The 25,631-nt window shown below is 40.6% G+C and overlaps 1 protein-coding gene across 1 annotated transcript in view; it reads right to left on the reverse strand.

Annotated features, from left to right (window-relative positions):
- Positions 1 to 19,196: 19,196 nt before the first annotated feature.
- LOC115134474 (metabotropic glutamate receptor 8-like) overlaps positions 19,197 to 25,631 on the reverse strand; it is a 94,114-nt gene continuing 87,679 nt past the window's right edge. The window contains exons 11-12 of the mRNA XM_065022156.1: positions 21,718 to 21,964; positions 19,197 to 20,132 (exon numbers count right to left, since the gene is read on the reverse strand). Coding sequence (XP_064878228.1) covers positions 20,083 to 20,132; positions 21,718 to 21,964 — 297 coding nt within the window. The 3' untranslated portion in view covers positions 19,197 to 20,082. The remainder of the gene's footprint in view (positions 20,133 to 21,717; positions 21,965 to 25,631) is intronic.

Here is a 25,631-nt window from a genome sequence, read left to right on the forward strand (position 1 = left end):
ATTGTTATTTGTTTACCATCTTTCTGGTTATTACAGTTGAAGTTGGAAGTTTACATACACCTTAGCCAAATACATTTAAACTCGGTTTTTCACAATTCCTAACATTTAATCCTAGTAAAAGTCCCTGTCTTAGGTCAGTTAGGATCACCACTTATTTTAAGAATGTGAAAAGTCAGAAAATAGTGATTTATTAAGAGTGATTTATTTCAGCTCTGATTTCTTTCATCATATTCCCAGTGGATCAGAAGTTTACATACACTCAATTAGTATTTGGTAGCATTGCCTATACATTTTTTTAACTTGGGTCAAACGTTTCGGGTAGCCTTCCACAAGCTTCCCACAATAGGTGGGGGAATTTGGCCCATTCCTCCTGACAGAGCTGGTGTAACTGATGCAGGTTCGTAGGCCTCCTTGCTCGCACACACTTTTTCAGTTCTGCCCACAAATTTTCGATAGGCTTGAGGTCAGGGCTTTGTGATGGCCTCTCCAATACCTTGACTTTGTTGTCCTTAAGCCATTTTGCTAAAACTTTGGAAGTATGCTTGGGGTCATTGTCCATTTGGAAAACCCATTTGCCACCAAGCTTTAACTGATGTCTAGATGTTGCTTCAATATATCCACATGATTTTCCTCCCTCTTGATGCCATCTATTTTGTGAACTGCACCAGTCCCTCCTTCAGCAAAGCACCCCCACAACATGATGCTGCCACCCCTATGCTTCACGGTTGGGATTGTGTTCTTCGGCTTGCAAGGCTCCCCCTTCTTCCTCCAAACATAACAATGGTCATTATGGCCAAACAGTTCTACTTTTGTTTCATCAGACCAGAGGACATTTCTCCAAAAAGTACAATCTTTGTCCCCAATATTTATTTTCCACCATAATTTGCAAATAAATTCATAAAAAATCCTACAATGTGATTTTCTGGATTATTTTCTCTCATTTTGTCTGTCATAGTTGAAGTTTACCTATGATGAAAATTACAGGCCTCTCTCATCTTTTTAAGTGGAAGAACTTGCACAATTGGTGGCTGACTAAATACTTTTTTGTCCCACTGTATCTGCTGTCCTGCTCCTGACTCCTCTACACCAGCTACACACAGACCATATTACAATATAGATAATTTTGTACCTATTTCCTCCAGCATCTTCCCAAGGTCCTTTGCTGTTGTTCTGTGATTGATTTGCACTTTTTGCGCCAAAGTATGTTCATCTCTAGGAGACAGAACGTGTCTCCTTCCTGAGCGGTATGACAGCTGTGTGGTCCCATGGTGTGTATACTTGCGTACTATTGTTTGTACAGATGAATTTGTACAGATGAATTTGGTACCTTCAGGCATTTGGAAATTGCTCCCAAGAATGAACCTGACTTGTGGAGGTATTGGCTGATTTCTTTTGATTTCCCCATGATGTCAAGCAAAGAGGCACTAAGTTTGAAGGTAGGCCTTAGAATACATCCACAGCTACACCTCCAATTTACTCAAATGATGTCAATTAGCCTATCAGAAGCTTCTAAAGCCATGACATCATTTTCTGGAATTTTCCAAGCTGTTTGAAGGCACAGTCAACTTAGTGCATGTAAACTCCTGACCCACCGAAATTGTGATACAGTGAATTATAAGTGAAATAATCTGTCTGTAAACAATTGGAAATTATTACTTGTGTCATGCACAAAGTAGATGTCCTAACCGACTTGCCAAAACTATAGTTTGTTAAGAAGACATTTGTGGAGTGGTTGAAAAACGAGTTTTAAGGATTCCAACCTAAGTGTATGTAAACTTCCAACTTCAACTGTACATGATTCCATGTGTTATTTCATAGTTTTTATGTCTTCACTATTGTTCTACAATGCAGAAAATAGTAAAAATAAAGAAAAACCTTTGAATGAGTAGGTGCTTCAAAACTTTTGTCTGATACTGTGAGGTCATCTTTCATACATTGTACAGAGGCTTGAGCAAATAAATGTAATGAAAAAAGCCAAATACGCTACTTTGCTTACTGTTTAAGAAAGATAAATAGCCAGAATAGTGGTGTTTCATTGTGAAGCTACAATAATATTAATATTGCATTGCATTATGATTGCTCATGTTTAATTTCCAATGGGCAAGCTTGCATTGTGATAAATCCATACAACTATTATACCCATGCATATTATTCAATTAAACTGATGTTCAAGAAAGCTTGGTTTGAATATGCTATGATAATAGTATTAATGCCTTTCTCTCTTCTTGCAGGGGATTATATTGGTGAACTCTAGCCCCCAGATGCCCAAGCCTCAAATCCAGAACTGTGGGGAGACATCAACACTTGTTATTTTTTAAATAAATTTGAACCCTTTTATTGGTTTTCCTGTATCTGTGCATGAATCCTTACAACACAGTCAATGCAACAACAATACGAAATGAAAGATAATATGAACATAAAGTAAATGAATACACATTTTAGCATCCCCAAGTGTGGGACATCAACGAGATTAACATTGAAGAGCTTGTTCAGTACATGAGGGAAAACTATGTCATGACAGCCACAGGTTTTTTATACGCAGGACAGGAGTTCACAGGTTTTTGATCCAGCCTTTCACTAACATCTCATTAAACTAATTGTGGTCCAAATTGAAGATGATGAATAGTTGAACATGGGGTTTGCTGGGCAGGTATAAAGAACTCGCACAGTGCAGTAACCTGGGGCAGAAATCACTCACGTCTATATTTTTAGAATGCGCTTCATGTGTTACAATGAGGTGACAATTCTGCATGGTAGAGAATAATGTGTGGATCTACTTCTAACAGTGATGCTTCACACTGCTGAATAAGCTCCTGGATAGGGTGATTTTTCTGGTGGACGGGAGGTTCCCAAGTTCTTTGCATCTGTCTGGGTAATGGGGTGGGATGTGCTTCAATCTGAGGAGAACTGAGCAGAAACATAAGGCCAAGGGAGGAGAAATGAACCTCACTGATCAAAAAAGAACCTAAACTACCTTTGTTAATGTGCAATGGTTTTGTTTTTTTGTTTGCATATTTATAGGCTTGATCAAGTTGCCACCTATTTATTTTTAATTTATCATTTCATTATTCAAATTTGTTTCTTTACATGCAATGGTGAAACACAGGGGGAAGGGGAAAGTGACAAGAAGATAGTTAGCTAATGTTCGGTAAACAATCGCGTCCGAAGAGCCTGACTAGCGGGCTGATAAACAGCAGTGACTCAACATTTTAATTCAAAATTCATATGAAAATTAATTTGAACATCTTAACATCACTTGGAGAATAAACACACCTAACACTTACATTTACCAAAATGATTCCTTATTCCTCTAAAACATTGTCTCCCAAGCGGGGACTTCAGTCCGTCATTATTTCAGAGGTTTTGGTAATTTTCGATGTGTCGCAAAGTGTCATGGGAAAGCCTCCCTGGTGAAGGGAATGAAGAAGTATGCTCCCATGCTTCCCTTTTCGCGTTCTTATGTTTGGAATCACACTTGAAAAATGACAGTTGACTTCGGTACTCGCGATACACTCTACATAGAACACAAGTAAGCATTTTGGAACACAACCATGGTTGAATCTTTTATTTTTGAACATACTGTACATGTTTCTTTTTCAAACAGGGAGGCTTCTTTGATCACCACTCCTCAAAGTATTTATCAACTGCAATCTGTCACTGGGATGGGGGTTTTCTTTTATTATTGCAGATAAGCACACATGTTGTAGTGTTTTTAGACAAGAACAGACACGTGTGAAATGTTGGTCAGAATAGAATAGAAATGTTCAAGAATCAGTTGAATTAATGAAATGAATCTTTACAAAACACACTCAGTTGTGTATGATTACTTTGGAGAATGTTCACATGGTGCATTGCACTGTCATACATCATTTTGCTAAGCTGACTTTAATACCTATTTTTAGTTTCATTCATTTGCAAATGACAGTGTTGTCATGGCAAGAGTCACTGTGTACACTCACTGTACACTGCACATTTCTCTTAAGCAGGCCTTGGTGGTTAGTGATGTTTTATCAAACCTTTGGGGTGCATATGGCTGCTAATAGTGACGCTGTAATTTAGGGAAAGCATACTGTAATTGATGACCCATTAATTAGAGGGAGGGGTTAGTTACGCTTTCAATAGTAGCCAAATTGAGTAAAACAGTCCAATTAGATTTTTTTTAATGCAGGACAAAACACTGTGGATCATTAAATTCAGGCACAGGCCATCCAGCGCTGGTTGTCTTCGCCAGGAATCCTCTTGGGAATTACAGAGCTAATTATAGAGAGTAATGGAGAGGGAGTGTAGAGTGTGTGACAAACCAAGCTTCTTTTGTGGGGTTGGTCAGCAGTCGGTGGCAACAGCAAGTTATGTGTGAGAGAGAGAGATCAACACAAGTTAGTATTCCTCTACAGAGAAATACTGGGCTGATTTCAATGTTATTCAACATAATAGAATCTTCATTATATACATCATTTATGTAGAACAGACATGCTTCTAGAATCTAATGTCATATACCGTAGAAGTCTGTTACCCAGCATTCCTACCTACAGTGTACAGAACGTTGCACCCTCCTGAACACAAACCTGGTCTGCTCTGCTACAGGTATCTGCACATCTAAGTGTTCCTGCTACAGCCTCAATCTCAGGGGAGAAAAGGTCTGTGACTCTCTGTCACAGTTATTAAGAGTCATGGTGTGCTGTACCCTGTGACTTAATAAGCATTCCTAACCCTTACCAGAGATTAATTCACACACACCGATCAATAAGGAGACCATACGATTTATAAAAAATTCAAGATCCTGCTCATTCCGTACGAGCTGGGAGGAGTTGTTACTCTCATCAGTTGGTTCACTCATCCTCCCCCTTAACCCATAAACAGCTAGGAAATACAAAACCGACTGGGCTTGTCACACATGTTTAAAATGATACGCTGTAAATCCTGTTTCCATAGCTTTATATGAATTTGAGAGTAGTTACATATCCCCAAGCCCATCTGTTTACCAAACAAAGTGGCAAGGTCAGCTGTTGAAATGGCAGATTGTGGTCTTAACGCTTTGAAAATGTCAAGTATAACTTGCCAACAAAAGTAGCAGATGCCAGTGAACAGGTAGTGACAACCTGTGGTAGAGCATAAATAAGCAAGCTGTGACTTTCTGGCAAAATTGTCCTTTTTCTAATTTGAGCAAAATCATCCTTCATTTTGAGACATGGCATACTTGTGAGAATGTGACAGTTCACCCCAAACTGAGCTACCCTACTTTTCTTTAAACTACTGAATGTGAATTAATTGGATGTGGCATTTTCGGTTAACATTTTAACTACAAATGAAGACAAATCTTCAGTAATATACTGTTGAAGTCGGACATTTACGTACACCTTTGCCAAATACATTTAAACTCAGTTTTTCACAATTCCTGACATTTATTCCTAGTAAAAATTCTCTATGTTAGGTCAGTTAGGATCACCACTTTATTTTAGGAATGTGAAATGTCAGAATAATAGTAGAGAGAATTATTTATTTAAGCTTTTATTTCTTTCATCACATTCCCAGAGGCTAAGAAGTTTACATACACTCAAATAGTATTTGGTAGCATTGCCTGTAAATTGTTTAACTTGGGTCAAACTTGTTTAACTTGGGTAGCCTTCCACAAACTTCCCACAAAAAGTTGGGTGAATTTTGGCCAATCCTGGTAGAGCTGGTGTAACTGAGTCAGGTTTGTAGGCCTCATCGCTTGCACATGCTTTTTCAGTTCTGCCCACAAATTTTCAATGGAATTGAGTTCAGGGCTTTGTGATGGCTACTCCAATACCTTGGCTTTGTTGTCCATTTGGAAGACCCATTTGCAACCAAGTTTTAACTTCCTGACTGACGTCTTGCGATGTTGCTTCAATATATCCACCACATTTTTCTCCCTTATGATGCCATCTATTTTGTGAAGTGCACCAGTCCCTCCTGCAGCAAAGCACCCCCACAACATGATGCTGCCACCCCCGTGCTTCACGGTTGGGATGGTGTTCTTCGGCTTGCAAGCCTCCCCCTTTTTCCTCCAAACATATCAATGGTCATTAAGGCCAAATAGTTCTACTTTTGTTTCATCAGGCCTAAGGACATTTCTCCCAAAAGTACGATCTTCGTCCCCATTTGCAGATGCAAACCGTAGTCTGGCTTTTTCATGGCGGTTTTGGAGCAGTGGCTTCTTCCTTGCTGAGCGGCCTTTCAGGTTATGTCAATATAGGACTAGTTTTACTGTGAATATAGATACTTTGTACCCTTTTCCTCCATAGTACAAACATACTATTGTTTGTACAGATGAAAGTGGTACCTTCAGGTGTTTGGAAATTGCTCCCAAGGATGAACCAGACTTGTGGAGGTCTACAAACCAAGGACTTGGCTGATTTCTTTTGATTTTCACATGATGTCAAGCACTGAGTTTGAAGGTAGGCCTTGAAATACATCCACAGGTACACCTCCAATTGACACAAATCATGTCAATTAGCCAATCAGAAGCTTCTAATGCCATGACATCATTTTCTGGAATGTTCCAAGCTGTTTAAAGGCACAGTCAACTTAGTGTATGTAAACTTCTGACCCACTGGAATTGTGATACAGTGAATTATAAGTGAAATAATCTGTCTGTAAACAAAAATGACTTAAGTAGATGTCCTAACTGACTTGCCAAAACTTTTTTTTGGAGTGGTTGAAAAACTATTTTTAATGACTCCAACCTAAGTGTATGTAAACTGTATAATCGTTTGTTGCAGTAAATATGGCAGATACTTCCATTGAGGCATAAGCAATTAGGTTTTTTCCTGATGGTGTCAACTAGTGAAAAGTCTAATCATTCCTTCCCAGTTTTTAGACTGCGCAAGACCTGCAGAGTAGGGATTAGTATTTTCCCCCAAATCTTTCAAGTTTCAGAATCAGGAATAATTCATATTTAACCCGAGAGTCCCGGAAATATAGCAAAACTCAGAAGTGCCCATTTAAAGCGTTTAATACCAAGATATGGTCACTATGCCATGGTTATACCCAAATAAGGGCGCTGCGCTACATTGTCAGCACCGCTACGTAGGCTAACAATTTCACAGCTAATTAACTTGATATTACTTAATGATAGAGTAACTAGTTATCATTCTCCTCAATTCTTCAGTGCATTTCAGCAGTAGGCTTAGGCCTATTTCGACAGAGAGCGTGCACAGGACACACCCCAAGTAGTCTATAGCATTGTCCAATCATACAAACATTGTAATGGCAGTCAAACAAAATATAAAATTACCAAAGTTTGCAAAGCTTGCTAGATAACTTATAACGAATGACAGAATCTCCTATTTGGCAAAATCAAGTTGATGATTATAACAGATAGCAGATCAGCTCATGAATAACTGAGAGATGGAAAGGACATTTTTCAAATAACAAGCTATCTTAACAGGGACTAACTCCGGGGGACCAACTCCAATCTCAAACCGTTTGTTGATCACATTCTCTGTAAAAACTCTCATATGGGCAGCAATACGCGACAGAGCAGAGAAGCAGGGGGAAACCACAAATGTCACTCAACTAACAGAGAGTCACTGACCAACAACCAAAATGAAACAGGTGGGGGTTTTTGCCCAAGAAGAAGTAAAATAAAATAAAAACACACACCAAACTTAGACAGGAAGCACACCAAAAAGGTGGAGCACAACAAAATCAGATCACAGATTGTTTTTCTAGAAATCAAAATGAGGCGTGCCACATCACATCACTCAAGACAACTGGAGTGCTGAGCCAGCCACGCTTAAATAGCAAGATTGCAGAGGTGTAACAAATACTGACCAACAAGGTGACGCCAATCGGTGCTCCCTATGTGCTAACGAGCTATGTGTGCTGAAGTCCAACCCCAAAACGTAAATGGGAAAAACCAAAGCCTGTAACACTAGACAGCACAGAGAAACTGGATAAATGTTATAGTGGTATTATGACATACGCAGGCAAGACTTGCTTTGATAATGCAACCTATGGGTTAAAGAATGAAGTTAGACATTTTCATGCGAGACAGGAGTCAGGATTTTGGGTTTCAGTGGGATTAGGTCGATAGGAAAATAGCCTGGGCTCTATATAAGGCTATGTCAGGCTTCTATGTGAGTCCATAGATAAATAGTACACCTGATTTAGGTTACATTATTGCATGCTAAATGTTTCTGATCAGTGATAGATGAGCAAATGAATATTCCACTTATACCACTTATCCAGCCAGAGATCAATTAACCAAATACACAGACAGAGATTCAGTGAAACAAAATCCCATTGATTGATTATCAGACAGATCATAGGCTTTTGGTCGGCAGTAGGACAGGCTACTATGCGAGTGCAATGCAAAATCTACTTGTATAACACGCTTGCAAAATGTTCTGATAAGCTAAAATATGAGCAAACTAGAATAAAGATGATCATCACCACTCACCTCAAGTTAGCTAACGTTTCCTCAGCCTAAGTTTGACAACAAAACAATTCTAACGGAGATTCAGTGAGAACAAAAATCTGACATTGATTGATTTATCTGTAGAAGTCCTCCACACTTGTCTCAAAGCAGACTAATGGCTATTTCCTCCTTTCCTCACTCCGCTGGCACCTGCCTTTTTGTTCTCGACACCAGTTTAAATGAATATGACCTACTGTTTTCTAGAAATCTGTCTTTTTTTCAGGTTTGGGCTCATTTATTTTCTGTGACTTCAGACCAGGCCTGGGCTCAGGCTTCAGCTCACCGTGCTTGTGTCGGACCGTGATCGAGTTTTCAGTTCTGATGAGAACTCTAAACTGCATTCAAGTCCCCTGTGCAGTCCAGCAGTGTCAATTATGCGTGTGCTTTGAATTTTTTGGAAACTTTGTGTGAAGTAAATACACTAGGCTAAAGGCTTCCCAGTGACAACCTGCTTGGATAATATGCCATTACATGTTTTGCCAATCTGCTGCTGCGCTTGTGTATTTGTGGAATTGCATCATTGGTGGAAAATGTCATTTCCGGGGTCTTGTAAGTTTTTTTGAGGGGGTGAAGAGTGCTCACAGAACAATCCTGGGATCCCGGTTACCGGTGTTAATCCCTACTGCAGAGGCTGCATTGTTAGTCATTGTGCATATCATTGTTAATTATCCCAATGCATCATAGCCATCCTGAGGGTTAACCCCATTTAACTCAAATTCCAACCCATCAATTCAAACCCATCAAAAATACCTCTTTGCATTCACATGTTCAGGAGAAAAAAGCAAAGGTCTGAATCGAAGTAAGAATGTACCATTACGAGAGGGCCATGTTAGGTGTTTGAGATAAAACTGAGAATTCCCAACCTTTTCCAGGCAAGCACCACACTATCAGTCACGGTGCAGCAAAGAGGCCATCTGGGATTTACTTGGCCTGATGGCTGCTCAGCCAATTGATCCATTGGCAATTCAAAGAGAGGCTGTGACCCTTCCCCAGCCTCCCTTCTCAATCCGGGCACAGACATGAAAGAGGTGTGCTCCAAAGGACTGTTGCCAGAGTCCTCCATAAATCGATAACTCAGAATAATCGGCAGAACTTCAAAAATAAACTTCCATTGTATTAAAGTCAACCTTGGTTGGCATGACGAAACGTATGTTTCGTCATGACGGCATAGAAAGACCTGGGGTTCTTCTTATAAGACTTGGAAAGCTAATGTTTGACCCATTAGAATTATACAACAGTTGACAGGGGTAGTTTTACTGGATAAAATGCATTTGTGGCTTGAATATTGTTTTATAATCAGAACTTGATAGACAGCTTGGGGCTGCAATGTTTAGTGAATGCTAAGAACATCCTTTCAATTTCTTATTTATTGGCATTGGAACTGAAGGCTACAGTGTCAGGAGATTTTGCATCATTTCATTTATGTAAAGTTATTTTTGATGTTTAAAAAAAAATATCATCTCTATTCTAGCTCCAGTTTCAACTGTTCTGCCTTACTATTATTCGACCATGCTGGTCATTTATGAACATTTGAACATTTTGGCCATGTTCTGTTATAATCTCCACCCGGCACAGCCAGAAGAGGACTGGCCACCCCACATATGCTCTCTCTAATTCTCTCTTTCTTTCTCTCTCTCGGAGGACCTGAGCCCTAGGACCGTGCCCCAGGACTACCTGACATGATGACTCCTTGCTGTCCCCAGTCCACCTGACTGTGCTGCTGCTCCAGTTTCAACTGTTCTGCCTTATTATTATTCGACCATGCTGGTAATTTATGAACATTTGAACATCTTGACCATGTTCTGTTATAATCTCCACCCGGCACAGCCAGAAGAGGACTGGCCACCCCACATAGCCTGGTTCCTCTCTAGGTTTCTTCCTAGGTTTTGGCCTTTCTAGGGAGTTTTTCCTAGCCACCGTGCTTCTACACCTGCATTGCTTGCTGTTTGGGGTTTTAGGCTGGGTTTCTGTACAGCACTTTGAGATATCAGCTGAGGTACGAAGGGCTATATAAATAAATTTGATTTGATTTGATATTCAACAACCCCGGACTCACAAGATGCCCCTTTACCAGGAACTGCTCGTTTTCTCAACTCACAGTAGGTTTTATGTTACAAAATGGATGCAATTTATGAAATATCTATAGGAGGAAATGCCCGTTTTTAGGAAAGGTTGAAATGCATGTCTAATTGTCTCTATTCACCCAGATCTCCATACTCCCAAGAGTGACACACAGTGTCATTAGAGTAGTGTAAGCTCTCAGTGTTTAATTGGGTGAGTGGACACCCATGCAGTAACATGGAGGAAGTGCTTAGTAGCAGAAACCTCCAGTATGTCTGTCAAAGAGCCAATTAAGCTTATGGTGGAGGATCCTGTGTCTTCCTCACTAAAATAGCTCACTAAAGGTAAAGAGAGGGACAAGAAGATTAATCCAAACACTGCACTTGTGGCCCCCTATCTTACTGTAGGCATAACTACTTATTTGTTGTTGTCACTGGTATAAAATATCACTACAGGTAAGACCAATATGGGGGTAGTCTATATGTGGAGTTGGTTCCGCAAACACTACACAACCAAAAGTATGTGGACACCAGCATGTCGAATATCTCATTCCAAAATCATGGGAATTAATATGGAGTTGGTCCACCCTTTGCTGCTATAACAACCTCTACTCTTCTGGGAAGGCTTTCCACTAGATGTTGGAACATTGCTGTGGGGACATTCTTCCATTCAGCCACAAGAGCATTAGTGTGGCCGGGGAGTGAATTTGGCCGATTAGGCCTGGCTCGCAGTCGGCATTCCAATTCCAAGGTGTTAGATGGGATTGAGGTCAGGGCTCGGTGCAGGCCAGTCAAATTCTTCAAATGCGATCTCAACAAACCTCGCTTTGTTTTTGTTTTGACCTCGCTTTGTGCACTTGGGCATTGTCATGCTGAAATAGGAAAGTGCCTTCCCCAAACTGTTGCACAGAACTGTCTAGAAATGTCATTGTATGTTGTAGAGTTCAGATTTCCCTTCACTGGAAATAAGGGGCCTAGCCCGAACCATGAAAAACAGTCCCAGAACATTAATCCTCCTCCACCAAACTTTACAGTTGTCACTATGTATTCAGGCAGGTAGCGCCCTCCTGGCATTCACCAATTGGCCCTCCTGGCATCTTCCTATTGGCATCCACCAATAAAGCTCGCGCCATTTGGCTCCTAGATGGTGAAGCATGATTCATCACTCTAGAGAACGCATGTCCACTGCTCCACAGTCCAATGGCACGAGCTTTACACCACACTAGCCGACACTTCGCATTGCATGTGGTGATCTTAGGCTTGTTTTTGGCTGCTCGGCCATGCTGTAGCAGGGCAGAAATTTGACAAACTGACTTGGAAAGGTTGCATCCATTGACGGTGCCATGTTGAAAGTCACTGAGCTCTTCAGTAAGACCATTCTACTGCCAATGTTTGTCTATGCAGATCACATGGCTGTGTGCTGGATTTTATACACCTGTCAGCAATGGGTGTGGCTGAAATAGCCAAATCCACTATTTTGAAGGAGTACACATACTTTTGTATATATAGTGCAGTTCCCTGAGGAATAGTGTGCAAAAATAACAATATGCTGGGAGTATTTATAAAAAGCAGTGATGATACTAGAGACTGCTTGGCTGTCGTAAGTCAGCCAAAACTCTAATAAATCTGAAATGTATAAAATAATATAGCAATTATTGAGCTGAAGAACAGTGTGCGTCCAAGGACAACCATCATCATAACCTGTAAACTTTACAGTGTGAGACATGTCCTTTGCTGTCAGTGTCAAAACTCTTTGAAAGAATAAAGTGAGACTGAAGTTGACATGTTTAGTTAATGTGATATTCCAATCTACAGGTATCTGCCAAAATAAAGGAAACACCAATATAAAGTACAGTGCCTTGCGAAAGTATTCGGCCCCCTTGAACTTTGCGACCTTTTGCCACATTTCAGGCTTCAAACATAAAGATATAAAACTGTATTTTTTTGTGAAGAATCAACAACAAGTGGGACACAATCATGAAGTGGAACGACATTTATTGGATATTTCAAACTTTTTTAACAAATCAAAAAGTGAAAAACTGGGCGTGCAAAATTATTCAGCCCCCTTAAGTTAATACTTTGTAGCGCCACCTTTTGCTGCGATTACAGCTGTAAGTCGCTTGGGGTATGTCTCTATCAGTTTTGCACATCGAGAGACTGAAATTTTTTCCCATTCCTCCTTGCAAAACAGCTCGAGCTCAGTGAGGTTGGATGGAGAGCATTTGTGAACAGCAGTTTTCAGTTCTTTCCACAGATTCTCGATTGGATTCAGGTCTGGACTTTGACTTGACCATTCTAACACCTGGATATGTTTATTTTTGAACCATTCCATTGTAAATGTTGCTTTATGTTTTGGATCATTGTCTTATTGGAAGACAAATCTCCGTTCCAGTCTCAGGTCTTTTGCAGACTCCATCAGGTTTTCTTCCAGAATGGTCCTGTATTTGGCTCCATCCATCTTCCCATCAATTTTAACCATCTTCCCTGTCCCTGCTGAAGAAAAGCAGGCCCAAACCATGATGCTGCCACCACCATGTTTGACAGTGGGGATGGTGTGTTCAGAGTGATGAGCTGTGTTGCTTTTACGCCAAACATAAAATTTTGCATTGTTGCCAAAAAGTTCAATTTTGGTTTCATCTGACCAGAGCACCTTCTTCCACATGTTTGGTGTGTCTCCCAGGTGGCTTGTGGCAAACTTTAAACAACACTTTTTATGGATATCTTTAAGAAATGGCTTTCTTCTTGCCACTCTTCCATAAAGGCCAGATTTGTGCAATATACGACTGATTGTTGTCCTATGGACAGAGTCTCCCACCTCAGCTGTAGATCTCTGCAGTTCATCCAGAGTGATCATGGGCCTCTTGGCTGCATCTCTGATCAGTCTTCTCCTTGTATGAGCTGAAAGTTTAGAGGGTCGGCCAGGTCTTGGTAGATTTGCAGTGGTCTGATACTCCTTCCATTTCAATATTATCGCTTGCACAGTGCTCCTTGGGATGTTTAAAGCTTGGGAAATCGTTTTGTATCCAAATCCGGCTTTAAACTTCTTCACAACAGTATCTCGGACCTGCCTGGTGTGTTCCTTGTTCTTCATGATGCTCTCTGCGCTTTTAACGGACCTCTGAGACTATCACAGTGCAGGTGCATTTATACGGAGACTTGATTACACACAGGTGGATTGTATTTATCATCATTAGTCCTTTAGGTCAACATTGGATCATTCAGAGATCCTCACTGAACTTCTGGAGAGAGTTTGCTGCACTGAAAGTAAAGGGGCTGAAGAATTTTGCACGCCCAATTTTTCAGTTTTTGATTTGCTAAAAAAGTTTGAAATATCCAATAAATGTCGTTCCACTTCATGATTGTGTCCCACTTGTTGTTGATTCTTCACAAAAAATACAGTTTTATATCTTTATGTTTGAAGCTTGAAATGTGGCAAAAGGTCGCAAAGTTCAAGGGGGCCGAATACTTTCGCAAGGCACTGTATTTTAATGGGGCGTTGTGCCACCACGAGACAGAACAGCTTCAATGCACCTTGGCATAGATTCTACAAGTGTCTGGAACTCTATTGGAGGGATGCAAAGCCATTCTTCCATGAGAAATTCCATAATTTGGTGTTTTGTTGATGGTGCTAGTAAACGCTGTCTCAGGCGCCGCTCCAGAATCTCCACCAATTATTCAATTGGGTTGCGATCTGGTGACCGAGACGGCTATGGCATATGGTTTACGTCATTTTCATGCTCATCAAACCATTCATTGAACACATGTGCCCTATATATGGTGGCATTGTAATCCTTTGGGGGCAAAGCCATGGTAGCCAAAATAATTGCCAAAGTAGTGGCCTGCCCAGCATTTTTTTTACAAGACCCTAAGTATGATGGGATGTTAATCGATGAATTAACACAGGAACCACACCCGTGTTGAAACACCTGCTTTCAATACATACGTTATATCCCTTATTTACTCAAGTGTTTCCATTATTTTGGCAGTTACCTGAATCTCCTGTGACCACCGTCAATATACTGTACATCACCATTTATGAACATTTACTGATATGGAACAACTGTAGAGAGATAATTTGCAGTTAATGCAAACAGTTAGCAGCAAAATAATAGTGATAATATTTTAATAATACCCACAATATGTGGGTATATGATAAAGATAAGTTAAAGATACTGAGTATTTACAGCGCATTTGGAAAGTTTTCAGACCCCTTTACTTTTTCTACATTTTGTCGACGTTGCAGCATAAAATGTATTTAAAAAAAAATGTCTCTCCTTAATCTCAAAACAATACAACATAATGACAAAACAAAAACATCAGATTTACATAACTATTCAGACCCTTTACTCAGTACTTTGTTGAAGCACCTTTGTCAGCGATTACAGCCTTGAGTCTTCTTGGGTATGACGCTACAATTGTATTTGTCACAAGCGCCGAATACAATGCTTACTTACAAGCCCTTAACCAACAATGCAGTTTTCAGAAAAATAAGTGTTAAGTAAAAAAATAAAAGTAACAAATGGTAAAATAACAATAGCGAGGCTATATACAGGGGAGTACAGGTACAAAGTCAATGTGCGGGTACACCGGTTAGTGGAGGTAATTGAGGTAATATGTACATGTAGGTAGAGTTAAAGTGACTATTCATAGATAATAAACAGAGAGTAGCTGTTCAGGAGTCTTATGGCTTTGGGGTAGAAGTTGTTAGAAGTCTTTTGGACCTAGACTTGGCGCTCCGGTACCACTTGCTGTGCGGTAGCAGAGAGAACAGTCTATGACTAGACTGGCTGGAGTCTTTGACAATTTTTAGGGCCTTCCTCTGACACTGCCTGATATAGAGGTCCTGGATGGCAGGAAGTTTGGCCCCAGTGATGTACTGTGTGTTCCGCACTATCCTCTGTAGTGCCTTGCAGTCGAAGGCCGAGCAGTTGCCAGTCCAGGCAGTGATGCAACCATAATCTCAATGGTGAAATTGTATAACTTTTGAGGATCTGAAGACCCATGCCAAATCTATTCAGTCTCCCAAGGTGGAATAGGCTTTGTCCTGTCCTCTTCACAACTGTCTTGGTGTGTTTGGACTGTGATAGTTTGTTGTTGATGTGGACACCAAGGAACTTGAATCTCTCAACCTGCTCCACTACAGCCCCCTCGATGAGAATGGGGGCATGCTCAGTCCTCCTTTTCCTGTCATCCACAATCATCTTCTTTGTCTTGATCACGTTGAGGGAGAGGTTGTTGTCCTTGCACCACATGGCCAGGTCTCTGACCTCCTTCCTATAGGCTCTCTCATCGTTTTCGGTGATCAGGCCTACCACTGTTGTGTCATCGGCAAATGTGATGATGGTGTTGTAGTTGTGAACAGGGAGTAGAGGAAGGGACTGAGCGAGCATCCCCGTGGGGCCAAAATATACAAGATGGCACATCTGTATTTGGGGAGTTTATCCTATTATTCACTGCAGATCCTCTCAAGCTCTGTCAGGTTGGATGGAGAGTTTTGCTGCAAAGCTATTTTAATGTCTCTCCAGAGATGTTCGATTGGGTTAAAGTCCGGGCTCTGGCTGGGACTTTGGGTTGTTGTCCTGTTGCAAGGTGAACCTTCACCCCAGTCTGAGGTCCTGAGCACTTTGGAGCAGGTTTTCATCAAGGATCTCTCTGTACTTTGCTCCGTTCATCTTTGCCTCGATCCTGACTAGTCTCCCAGTCCATGCTGCTGAAAACATCCCCACAGTATGATGCTGCCACCACCATGCTTCACCGTAGAGATGGTGTCAGGTTTTCTCCAGAGGTAACGCTTGGCATTCAGGCAAAAGAGTTCAATCCTGGTTTCATCAGACCAGAGAATCTTGTTTCTCATGGTCTGAGAGTCTTTAGGGGCCTTTTGCAAACTCCAAGCTGGCTGTCGTGTGCCTGTCAAGTGACTTCCGTCCGGCAACTATACCATAAAGGCCTACTTGGTGGTGTGCTGCAGACATTTTTGTCCTTCTGGAAGGTTCTCCCATCTCCACAGAGAAACTCTCGATCTTTGTCAGAGTGACCATCGTGTTCTTGGTCACCTGCCTGACCAAGTCCCTTTTCCCCTGATTTCTCAGTTTGGCCGGGTGGCCAGTTCTAGGAAGAGTGTTGGTGGTTCCAAACTTCTTCCATTATCGAATAATGGAGGCCACTGTGCTCTTGGGGACCTTCAATGTGGCAGAAATGCTTTGGTACTTTTTTTGTGCCTTGACACAATCCTGTCTCGGAGCTCAACAGACAATTTCTTCAACCTCATGACTTGGTTTTTGCTCTGAAATGCACTGTCAACTGTGGGACCTTTTATAGACAGATTTGTGCCTTTCCAAATCATGTCCAATCAATTCAATTTACCACAGGCGGATCAAGTTGTAGAAACATTTCAAGGGTGATCAATGGAAACAGGATCCACCTGAGCTCAATTTCGAGCCTCATAGCAAAGGATCTGAAAACTTATGTAAATGAGGTATTTCTGTTTTTTTATTTATTTAATTCATTAGCGAACATTTCAAAAAGCCTGTTTTTGCTTTGACATTATGGGGTAATGTGTGTAGATTGTTGGGGAAATGTTTTTATTTAATCAAGTTTAGAATAAGACATCACAAAATTAGGAAAAAGTCAAGGGGTATGAAAATTTTCCAAAAGCACTGCATGTTTGCATCTGTTTCTGAGGACAAGCACTCATGTTCTCTCAGCTTCATCTAGTGAAATTAGATCATCAACCAGGGAAAAGTATGCATCGAATGCCAATGGAATTAATCACTCAAACTTTATACCAAGCTTCCTTTCTTCAGTAGAAAATGCAGAAATATTCATTACATGGTTCAGAAGTTTTCACTTCAGCTTTTATTGATCCTGCTACGCCTGTACCAATGGCTGTATTGATTCCCTTAATTGGTTTTCAAAATTCTGGCACATACGGCACCTTGCAAAAGTATTCATCGCCCTTGGCATTTTAACCAATTTTTCCTGCATTACAACCTGTAATTTAAATAGATTTTTATTTGGATTTCATGCAATGGACATACACAAAATAGTCAAAATTGGTGAAGTGAAATGACTTGTTTCAAAAAATTCTAAAAAGAAAAACGGAAAAGTGTTGTGTGCATATGTATTCACCCCCTTTGCTATGAAGCCCCTAAATAAGATCTGGCGCAACCAATTACCTTCAGAAGTCACATAATTAGCTAAATAAAGTCCACCTGTAAGCAATCTAAGTGTCAAATGATCTGTCACATGATCTCAGTATATATACAGCTGTTCTAAAAGCCCCCAGAATCTGTAACACCATTAAGCAAGGGGCATCACCAAGCAACCGGCACCATGAAGACCAACGAGCTCTCCAAACAGGCCAGGGACAAAGTTGTGGTGAAGTACAGATCAGGGTTGGGTTATAAAAAAAATATCAGAAGCTTTGAACTTCCCACGGAGCACCATTAAATCCATTATAAAAAATGGATAGAATATGGCACCACAACAAACCTGCCAAGAGAGGGCCGCCCACCAAAACTCATAGACCAGGCAAGGAGGGCATTAATCAGAGAGGCAACAAAGAGGCCAAATATAACCCTGAAGGAGCTGCAAAGATCCACAGCGGTGATTGGCGTATCTGTCCATAGGACCACTTTAAGCCATCAACTCCATAGAGCTGGGCTTTACGGAAGAGTGGCCAGAGAAAAGCCATTGCTTAAATAAAAAATAAGCAAAAAATGTTTGGTGTTCGCCAAAAGGCTTGTGGGAGACTCCCCAAACACATGGAAGAAGGTACTCTGGTCAGATGAGACAAAAATTTAGTTTTTTGTCCAGTAAGGAAAACGCTATGTCTGGCGCAAACCCAACACCTCGCATCACCTCAAGAACACCATCCCGGTGGTGGCAGCATCATGCTGTGGGGATGTTTTTCCTCGGCAGGGACTGGGAAACGGGTCAGAATTGAAGGAATGATGGATGGCACTAAATACAGGGAAATTCTTGAGGGAAACCTGTTTCAGTCTTCCAGATATTTGAGACTGGGACGGAGGCTCACCTTCCAGCAGGACAATGACCCTAAGCATACTGCTAAAGCAACACTGTGGTTTAAGGGGAAATATTTAAATGTCTTGGAATGGCCTAGTCAAAGCCCAGACCTCAATCCAATTGAGAATCTGTGGTATGAATTAAAGATTGCTGTACACCATCGGAACCCATCCAACTTGAAGGAGCTGGAGCTTTGACTTTGGGGGAGTGAATAGTTATCCACACTCAAGTTCAGATTTTTTTGTCTTATTTCTTGTTTGTTACACACAACAACAACAAAATTGCCTCTTCAAAGTGGTAGGCATGTTGTTTAAATCAAATGATACAAACCCCCCTGAAATTATATTTTAATTCCAGGTTGTAAGGAAACTAAATAGGAAAAATGCCAAGGGGGGTGAATACTTTCGCAAGCCACTGTACTGTTTTTTGGCACTCATTTGTGCTATTTTGAACAGGACAAAAACATAATGAAACAAAGATGATATGAGAAAGAAGGAAATCCGAAACACACAAAAGTAGAAAATGTTGCAATGCAGTAGTAATTGCAATTGAATATTCAATTCAATTCCAATTACTACTGAGGCAGTTTACGGTAGAGAAATTAATATTAAATTCTCTGGCAGTCCAAAAGTCAGTCCATCCCCATTTTTTTTCTCAGGTGTTAAAATGTTAAAACTAAACATTTGCATTATGTTCACAGTAATACTCAAATTATTTTGCCATGACTGTATATAGTTGGCTTCAGGGGAAATCCTACAGCAATATTGTTTGTTTTGTTTTGAGACCATGGAGTTTTTGGGTGCTCTAGATATTTTTCATAGTTTGCTTTAAGGCTTCATACATTCTTAACATAATTTGCCTACTTACCATCCTGGTGTATTTTGGATGTGTGCTCAATTCAGGTCAAGGCCATCACATAACTGTTATGCCTTATGGATGATGCATTGGGTATCATTTCCATCTAAATTGAGGTAAACCATATACATCATATCCCACTCTCATATTTAACCTCATCCAACAATCCTAAACATTTCCAAAACATTCCTTTATTACAAATAAAGTATTTGTATAAAAATGTGCATGCTTAAACCATTGCATTTACAGATTTCACAACTCAAGGCTACAATTCAGTTAGCTGAAACAGAGACAAACTCATCTCGCAATGTAGTTCAGACGACGTAAGACACAAATGAGAAATCTTCACAACCACAAATTACATAAAATTAGAATAACAAACTAACTAACATGGTTGATCGCAACAATTTATATTTAAATTCTCTTTTGTTTCCCTCTTCTGTTCCCCACCCTCATTTTGTCAAGTCTCTTGAATTGTTTGTTTAGTGTTTTGTCTGCTTCCAGCAGGCCCATTAGCTCTGTCCGTGAACATGAAAGAGCAGACATATTTATGTTGACTGCCATGCTCTCAGTCGTTATTTGGACTCTGAGCAATATCAATGTCTCATGCTTGTTGTAACGCCCTGTCATGGGTGAATCTGACACATCCAAGTCTGCATGTGGAATTCCTCAGTAATTCTCTATTCAGTGCTTCTCTCTTCAGGTGGCATGATTGGTGTAGCTGACATACTTTGTTTTGGTTGATGGCACTATAAAGGCAAAAATAGAGAAGATGTTAGTTTCCTGGAGTGTAGTCCCTCTGTACTCAATTTACTGTTTCAGTCCTTCCCTTAATGCATTATCCCATAATCAAATAGTCTCGATGGAATGTTGAGGATACTATGGCTTTCCACCATCAACATAAACTAGAACAGTTGGCTATGTGGACTAATCACTCACAATGAAATTACATTTTGAGATGTATTCATGTATTCATTTGTGAAATTCTCCACAATTAGGCAAAAAGGCAACAAATTAGAAAGCAAAGCAAATCAAATCTTATTGGTCACATACGCATGGTTAGCAGATGTTAATGCGAGTGCAGAGAAATGCTTGTTCTTCTAGTTCCAACAGTGCAATAATATCTAACACGTAATCTAACAATTCCCCAACAAACACCTAATACACACAAATCTAACAAGTAACATTTCTTCAGCCTCTTGAGGTTGAAGAGGCGCTGTTGCACCTTCTTCATCACACTGTCTGTGTGGTTGGACCATTTCAGTTTGTCTGTGATGTGTAAGCCTAGGAACTTAAAACGTTCCACCTTCTCCACTGCTGTCCCTTCGATGTGGATAAGGGGGTGCTGTCGGCGCAATGCACGGAGATGCCCGGTGGCTGAACCGTTTCCGACCACGTATCCCGAGAGGGCCATGTTTCCGTGAACCAGACAATGTTACAATCTCTGATGTCTCTCTGGAAGGCAACCTATGCCTCGAATTTCATCTACCTTATTGTCAAGAGACTGGACATTGGCGAGTAGTATACTCGGGAGCGGAGATCATTGAGCCCGTTTTCGAAACCTGACCAGAAGACCGCTCTGTCTGCCCCTTCTGTGTTGCCGTTGTTTTCGCTCAGCTGCTGGGATTAGATCCATTGTCCTGGGTGGTGGTCTGGAGAGAGGATCTGCTTCGGGAAAGTCGTATTCCTGGTCGTAAAATTGGTAGGCTGACGTTGCTCTTATATCTAATAGTTCTTCCCGGCTGTATGTAATAAGACTTAAGATTTCCCGGGGTAACATTGTAAGAAATAATACATAAAAAAACAAAATACTGCATAGTTTCCTAAGAAAGCGAAGCGAGGAAAACATCTCTGTCGGCGCCATCTCACCTCAGCACCTTAGCGGTTCAGTGAAATGAGAAGCTGACGAAATGTGAATTTAAGCAAAGTATTAGATATCAAACTGTGCGGTCAGCACAATCATGATAAGTAAACAACAGGATGCTTGCCTGTATGAAACTTCTGCTAATGGAATCTGAAAGGGCTTTGAAGTCTAAATCTAGTCAATGAAAATGTATGCCTAATCTGTTCTCAGGTGTCTTTTTAAACTATCTTAGATGAGAGCATACAAATTATTTTCTACAAGCTGATTTCAACAACGCTATTTCAGATACTATAGATATAGCTGAGGAACTGTGGTTGATTTTACTGTATGTAGAAGGCCGGTTGCCTGTTGTCTGTGGTTGTACCTAACATAAGCTATACCCTCTACAAAAAAATAAACTTAAAGGTGAAAAAAACCGAGGGCGGTGGAATAATATGTTACGAAGTAAGGGATCACGTCTTTATACTCACTACTGGCATCCATGCCCTCGCAGATTTCTGTCTTCACCTCTCCATTGGGTCGCTCGGAGGCCAGCTGGGACAGCTTGCTGGTCATGGTGGCGACGGTGACGATGGCCTTGAAGGTGCGCTTGCGCTTGGGAACATTCTGCTCCGGGTGGAAGATGATGATGTAGACCTTGGGCATGTAGAGCATCCCCAGAGAGACGGAGGCGCTCAGGCTGAGGGAGATGGTCAGCGTGGCTGTCTGGATGTACATCTGACGAGAGACAGATTGAGAGAGAAAGAGACAGAGAGAAAGAATGAGAGATCAGTCAATGAGTCTGAGGTGCTTCAAAGAGAGTCCTGGGGAGATAAACATTTGTGATCCCTGACACAACAAACTTGGAAAAGAGGGTTCCAAAAGGGTTATTTCGCTGTCCGTGTACAACTCTTTTTGGATCCAGGTAGAACCCTTTTGGGTTCCATGTAGAATCCTCTTTGGAAAGGGCTCTAAACGCAACCTCAAAAGGTTCTACCTGGAGCCAAAAAGGGTTCTTCAAAGGGTTCTCCTATGGGGACAGCCAAAGAACCCTTTTAGGCTCTAGATAGCACCTTTTTTTCTAAAAGCAGCTTGAATTAATCCAATCACATTGTAACACATTACAGATTTTATTTGTATTTGGTAATTCCTTTTTTCTGAGGACATAATAGTGAGGTCTATTGAGCGTACTGGGATCAAACTCAAAACACCAGTACACAACCTAGTTGCTGTTCACTTGTCATGCACATTGTGTTCCAACCTAGTATTACAGATTGTGAAATAAATATACATTTCTTATTGGAAATTCGTGACAGGCAAACACACTTTTTTTTTGTGTGCAGTACACTAAGTTGTATTCAGTGCATTTCAATCCCAGATAAAAAAAGAGTAGGTTACTTAAGCCCTTATGCCAGAGATTGGTCGGGAAGAAATGGGTGGGAGTATAATGCAAGCTTCTATCATCCCAAACATTGTGTATTTGAATCACATCATGGACAACTTTAGCATTTTAGCAACTTTGCAACAACTTGCTACTTTTTAACTACTTACCTAGCTAACCCTCACCCTAACCCTTTTACTACTTAGATAGCATGTTACCTAACCTTAACACGTAACCATAACCCCTAAACCTAATCCCTAACCCCACCCCTAGTTTAGCTAACAGTAGCCACCTAGCTAGCCTTGCTAACGTTGCCACTTAGCTAACATAGCTCAAATTTGCCACAACAAATTGGAATTTGTGTAATGTACTTGAATACGTTATGAAGAATGAAAATCATGTAATACATACGAAATGCGTTTTGAAGAAAATAGTGTAATACACACAAAAAAGTGTGCCTGTCACAAATGTCCAATAAGTAATTTCTGTCTATTTCACAATAATCTGTGATAGTGTGTTCACATGGAACATTCAAACTTGCAGTACACTATTCAGGTTTCTTATAACCACTTAAATCAAACCCATCCAACCACTGACAACCCCGACTGCATGTACACAATTCTACTCTTCTCCCACCTGTTGAACTTAACCAAGCATTACAAGCTCATGTTTCATTGACTTATTTCCAATGTTACAGTACACCCCCAAGAGGCTGAGAGAAAATAACCGCTTATGCGAACACATCTGCACACATGCCAAACACTCCGGCTCCTGCTTAGACACCACCTGAGTAGTCATAGCAACAGCATTAAGAAAATTCAACACAACCAATGGCACTCTCATTGAGCAGTAAAATGACAGAGAGAATTCTCAGAGGGTATTTGCTCAGCCATATCTGTACATTTGGTGTGGCAGAGAATGAAGAGGAACTGGCAACAGGTGGCACATCTCGCTTGAGTCTGAACATCTCCACAGTGGAAGCCATTCCATCACTCATCAAGGTATCATTCTGAGAATGTATGGTAGACATTCAAGCATAAAGCCATTTAGAGGGCCTCGAGACAAACATCTAGGAATGATTTATATTGTGAGAACAAAGCTTATATTACACACTCTGTCGGGCGTAGATTTCAAGGACAGCCATATTGGTGCACAAACATGAAGCCACACTTACATAGGTGATGCAATTACTATCCCGTGGCTCAAACCCCTTAAGGTTATCTTACAAGGCCCAGTGCAGTCAAAAACACGATTTACCTGTGTTGTATTTATCTTTCCACATTATGAGGTTGGAATAATAATAATAATAATACAATTATGATAATACCCTTTTAGTGTAAGAGTTGTTTGAAAAGACCGCTTGAAATGTCAGCCTTTTTTTTGCGGGATGGAGTTTCTAAATTAGTTAGAGTTTCAATAAGACCAATAAGAAATAGAGTTCCAAACCTCTCTGCCATTAACAGCTAGTTTTCAGTTTACCCCACCCCACTCAGAACATTTAAATTGAAATAATCACAGTAAGGTACTTCATTGTTACCCAGAAATGATTTGATATTGAGATAAATTGGACCTTTAAGTTAATCTTTTGACTGCAGAGTGTTTTCCAGTGGGTCTCCAGTTGGGTATGGTGGCAAGTCCTAGTTTGAACCAGCTCAGCAGCTTCTTTAGATCTATAATAAGAGTGATGGGGTCCGCTTCAAAAGGCAAGAACTGAGGAACAATCACCTTCTGTTTTAGGTCAGCCAGGAATCTGGGGCATGAAGCTCAGTGACATTTATCACCTGAACCTGCTGAGGTGGCTATTGCAGAGATAGGAGAGAATGACTAATAAACACGTCACAAGCACATGGTCATATGCACACTGTTTGGAATAGTAGTGGGGGGGTAGCAGGAGTCTAATTGAATGTACAGGTAGGTAGAGATATACACTGAACAAAAATATGAAAGTAACATGTAAGGTGATGTTCCCATGTTTCATGAGCTGAAATAAAAGTTTCCCGAAATGTTCCATACACACAAAAAGCTTATATCTCTAAAAGTTTGCACAAATTTGTTTAGATCCCTCTGTGAGCATTTCTCCTTTTCCAAGATAATCCATCCACTTGAAAGGTGTGGCATATCAAGATTAAGTAACGTCCACCACAGCTGTTGAATATTCAATTGATGCCGCCATCAATGTCATTTCAGAGAATTTGGATGTACGTTCAACTGGCTTCACAACCACAGACCACGTGTACCCACTCCAGCCCAGGACCTCAACATTCTGCTTTTTCACCTGCGGGATCGTCTGAGACCAGCCACCCGGACAGCTGATGAAACTCTGGGTTTGCACCACTGAGACTGAAGAATTTCAGAAACCGTCTCAGGGAAGCTCATCTGCATGTTCGTCTTCCTGACCAATTCGGAGTCATAACCGACTTTATTGGGCAAATGTTCACCTTCAATGGCACACTGGAGAAGTGTGCTCTTCACGGATGAATCCCGGTTTCAACTGTACCAGGCAGATGGCAGACAGCATGTACGGCGTCGTGTGGGTGAGCAGTTTGCTGATGTTAACATTGTGAACAGAGTGCCCCATGGTGGTGGTGGGGTTATGGTATGGGCAGGCATAAGCTTGGGACAATGAACAAAATTGTATTTTATCGATGGCAATTTGAATGCACAGAGATACCATGACGAGCTCCTGAAGCCCACTGTCGTACCATTCATCTGCTGGCATCACCTCATGTTTCAGCATGATAATGCACAGCCCAACCATCCTTAACTCCATGCAAATTCATGAAAAAAAGTACATTTAAAATATATTTTTAGATAATTAAGATATGTGAAATATTTCAAAAATATATATATTTTATTTAATACATTTTAAATACATTCTAACATATATTACAGAATATATTGAAATTGTATTTTAAAATGTATATGACAAAATATGTAAATTTCCTCAGAAAATGTATTTAATTCATTTTTATTAATATAAATCAATATATTTGGTGACTATACTTATAATATGTATTTTGAAAT

Source organism: Oncorhynchus nerka, linkage group LG9a (assembly GCF_034236695.1).
Source record: "Oncorhynchus nerka isolate Pitt River linkage group LG9a, Oner_Uvic_2.0, whole genome shotgun sequence".
In the NCBI taxonomy this organism is placed as follows: domain Eukaryota; kingdom Metazoa; phylum Chordata; class Actinopteri; order Salmoniformes; family Salmonidae; genus Oncorhynchus; species Oncorhynchus nerka.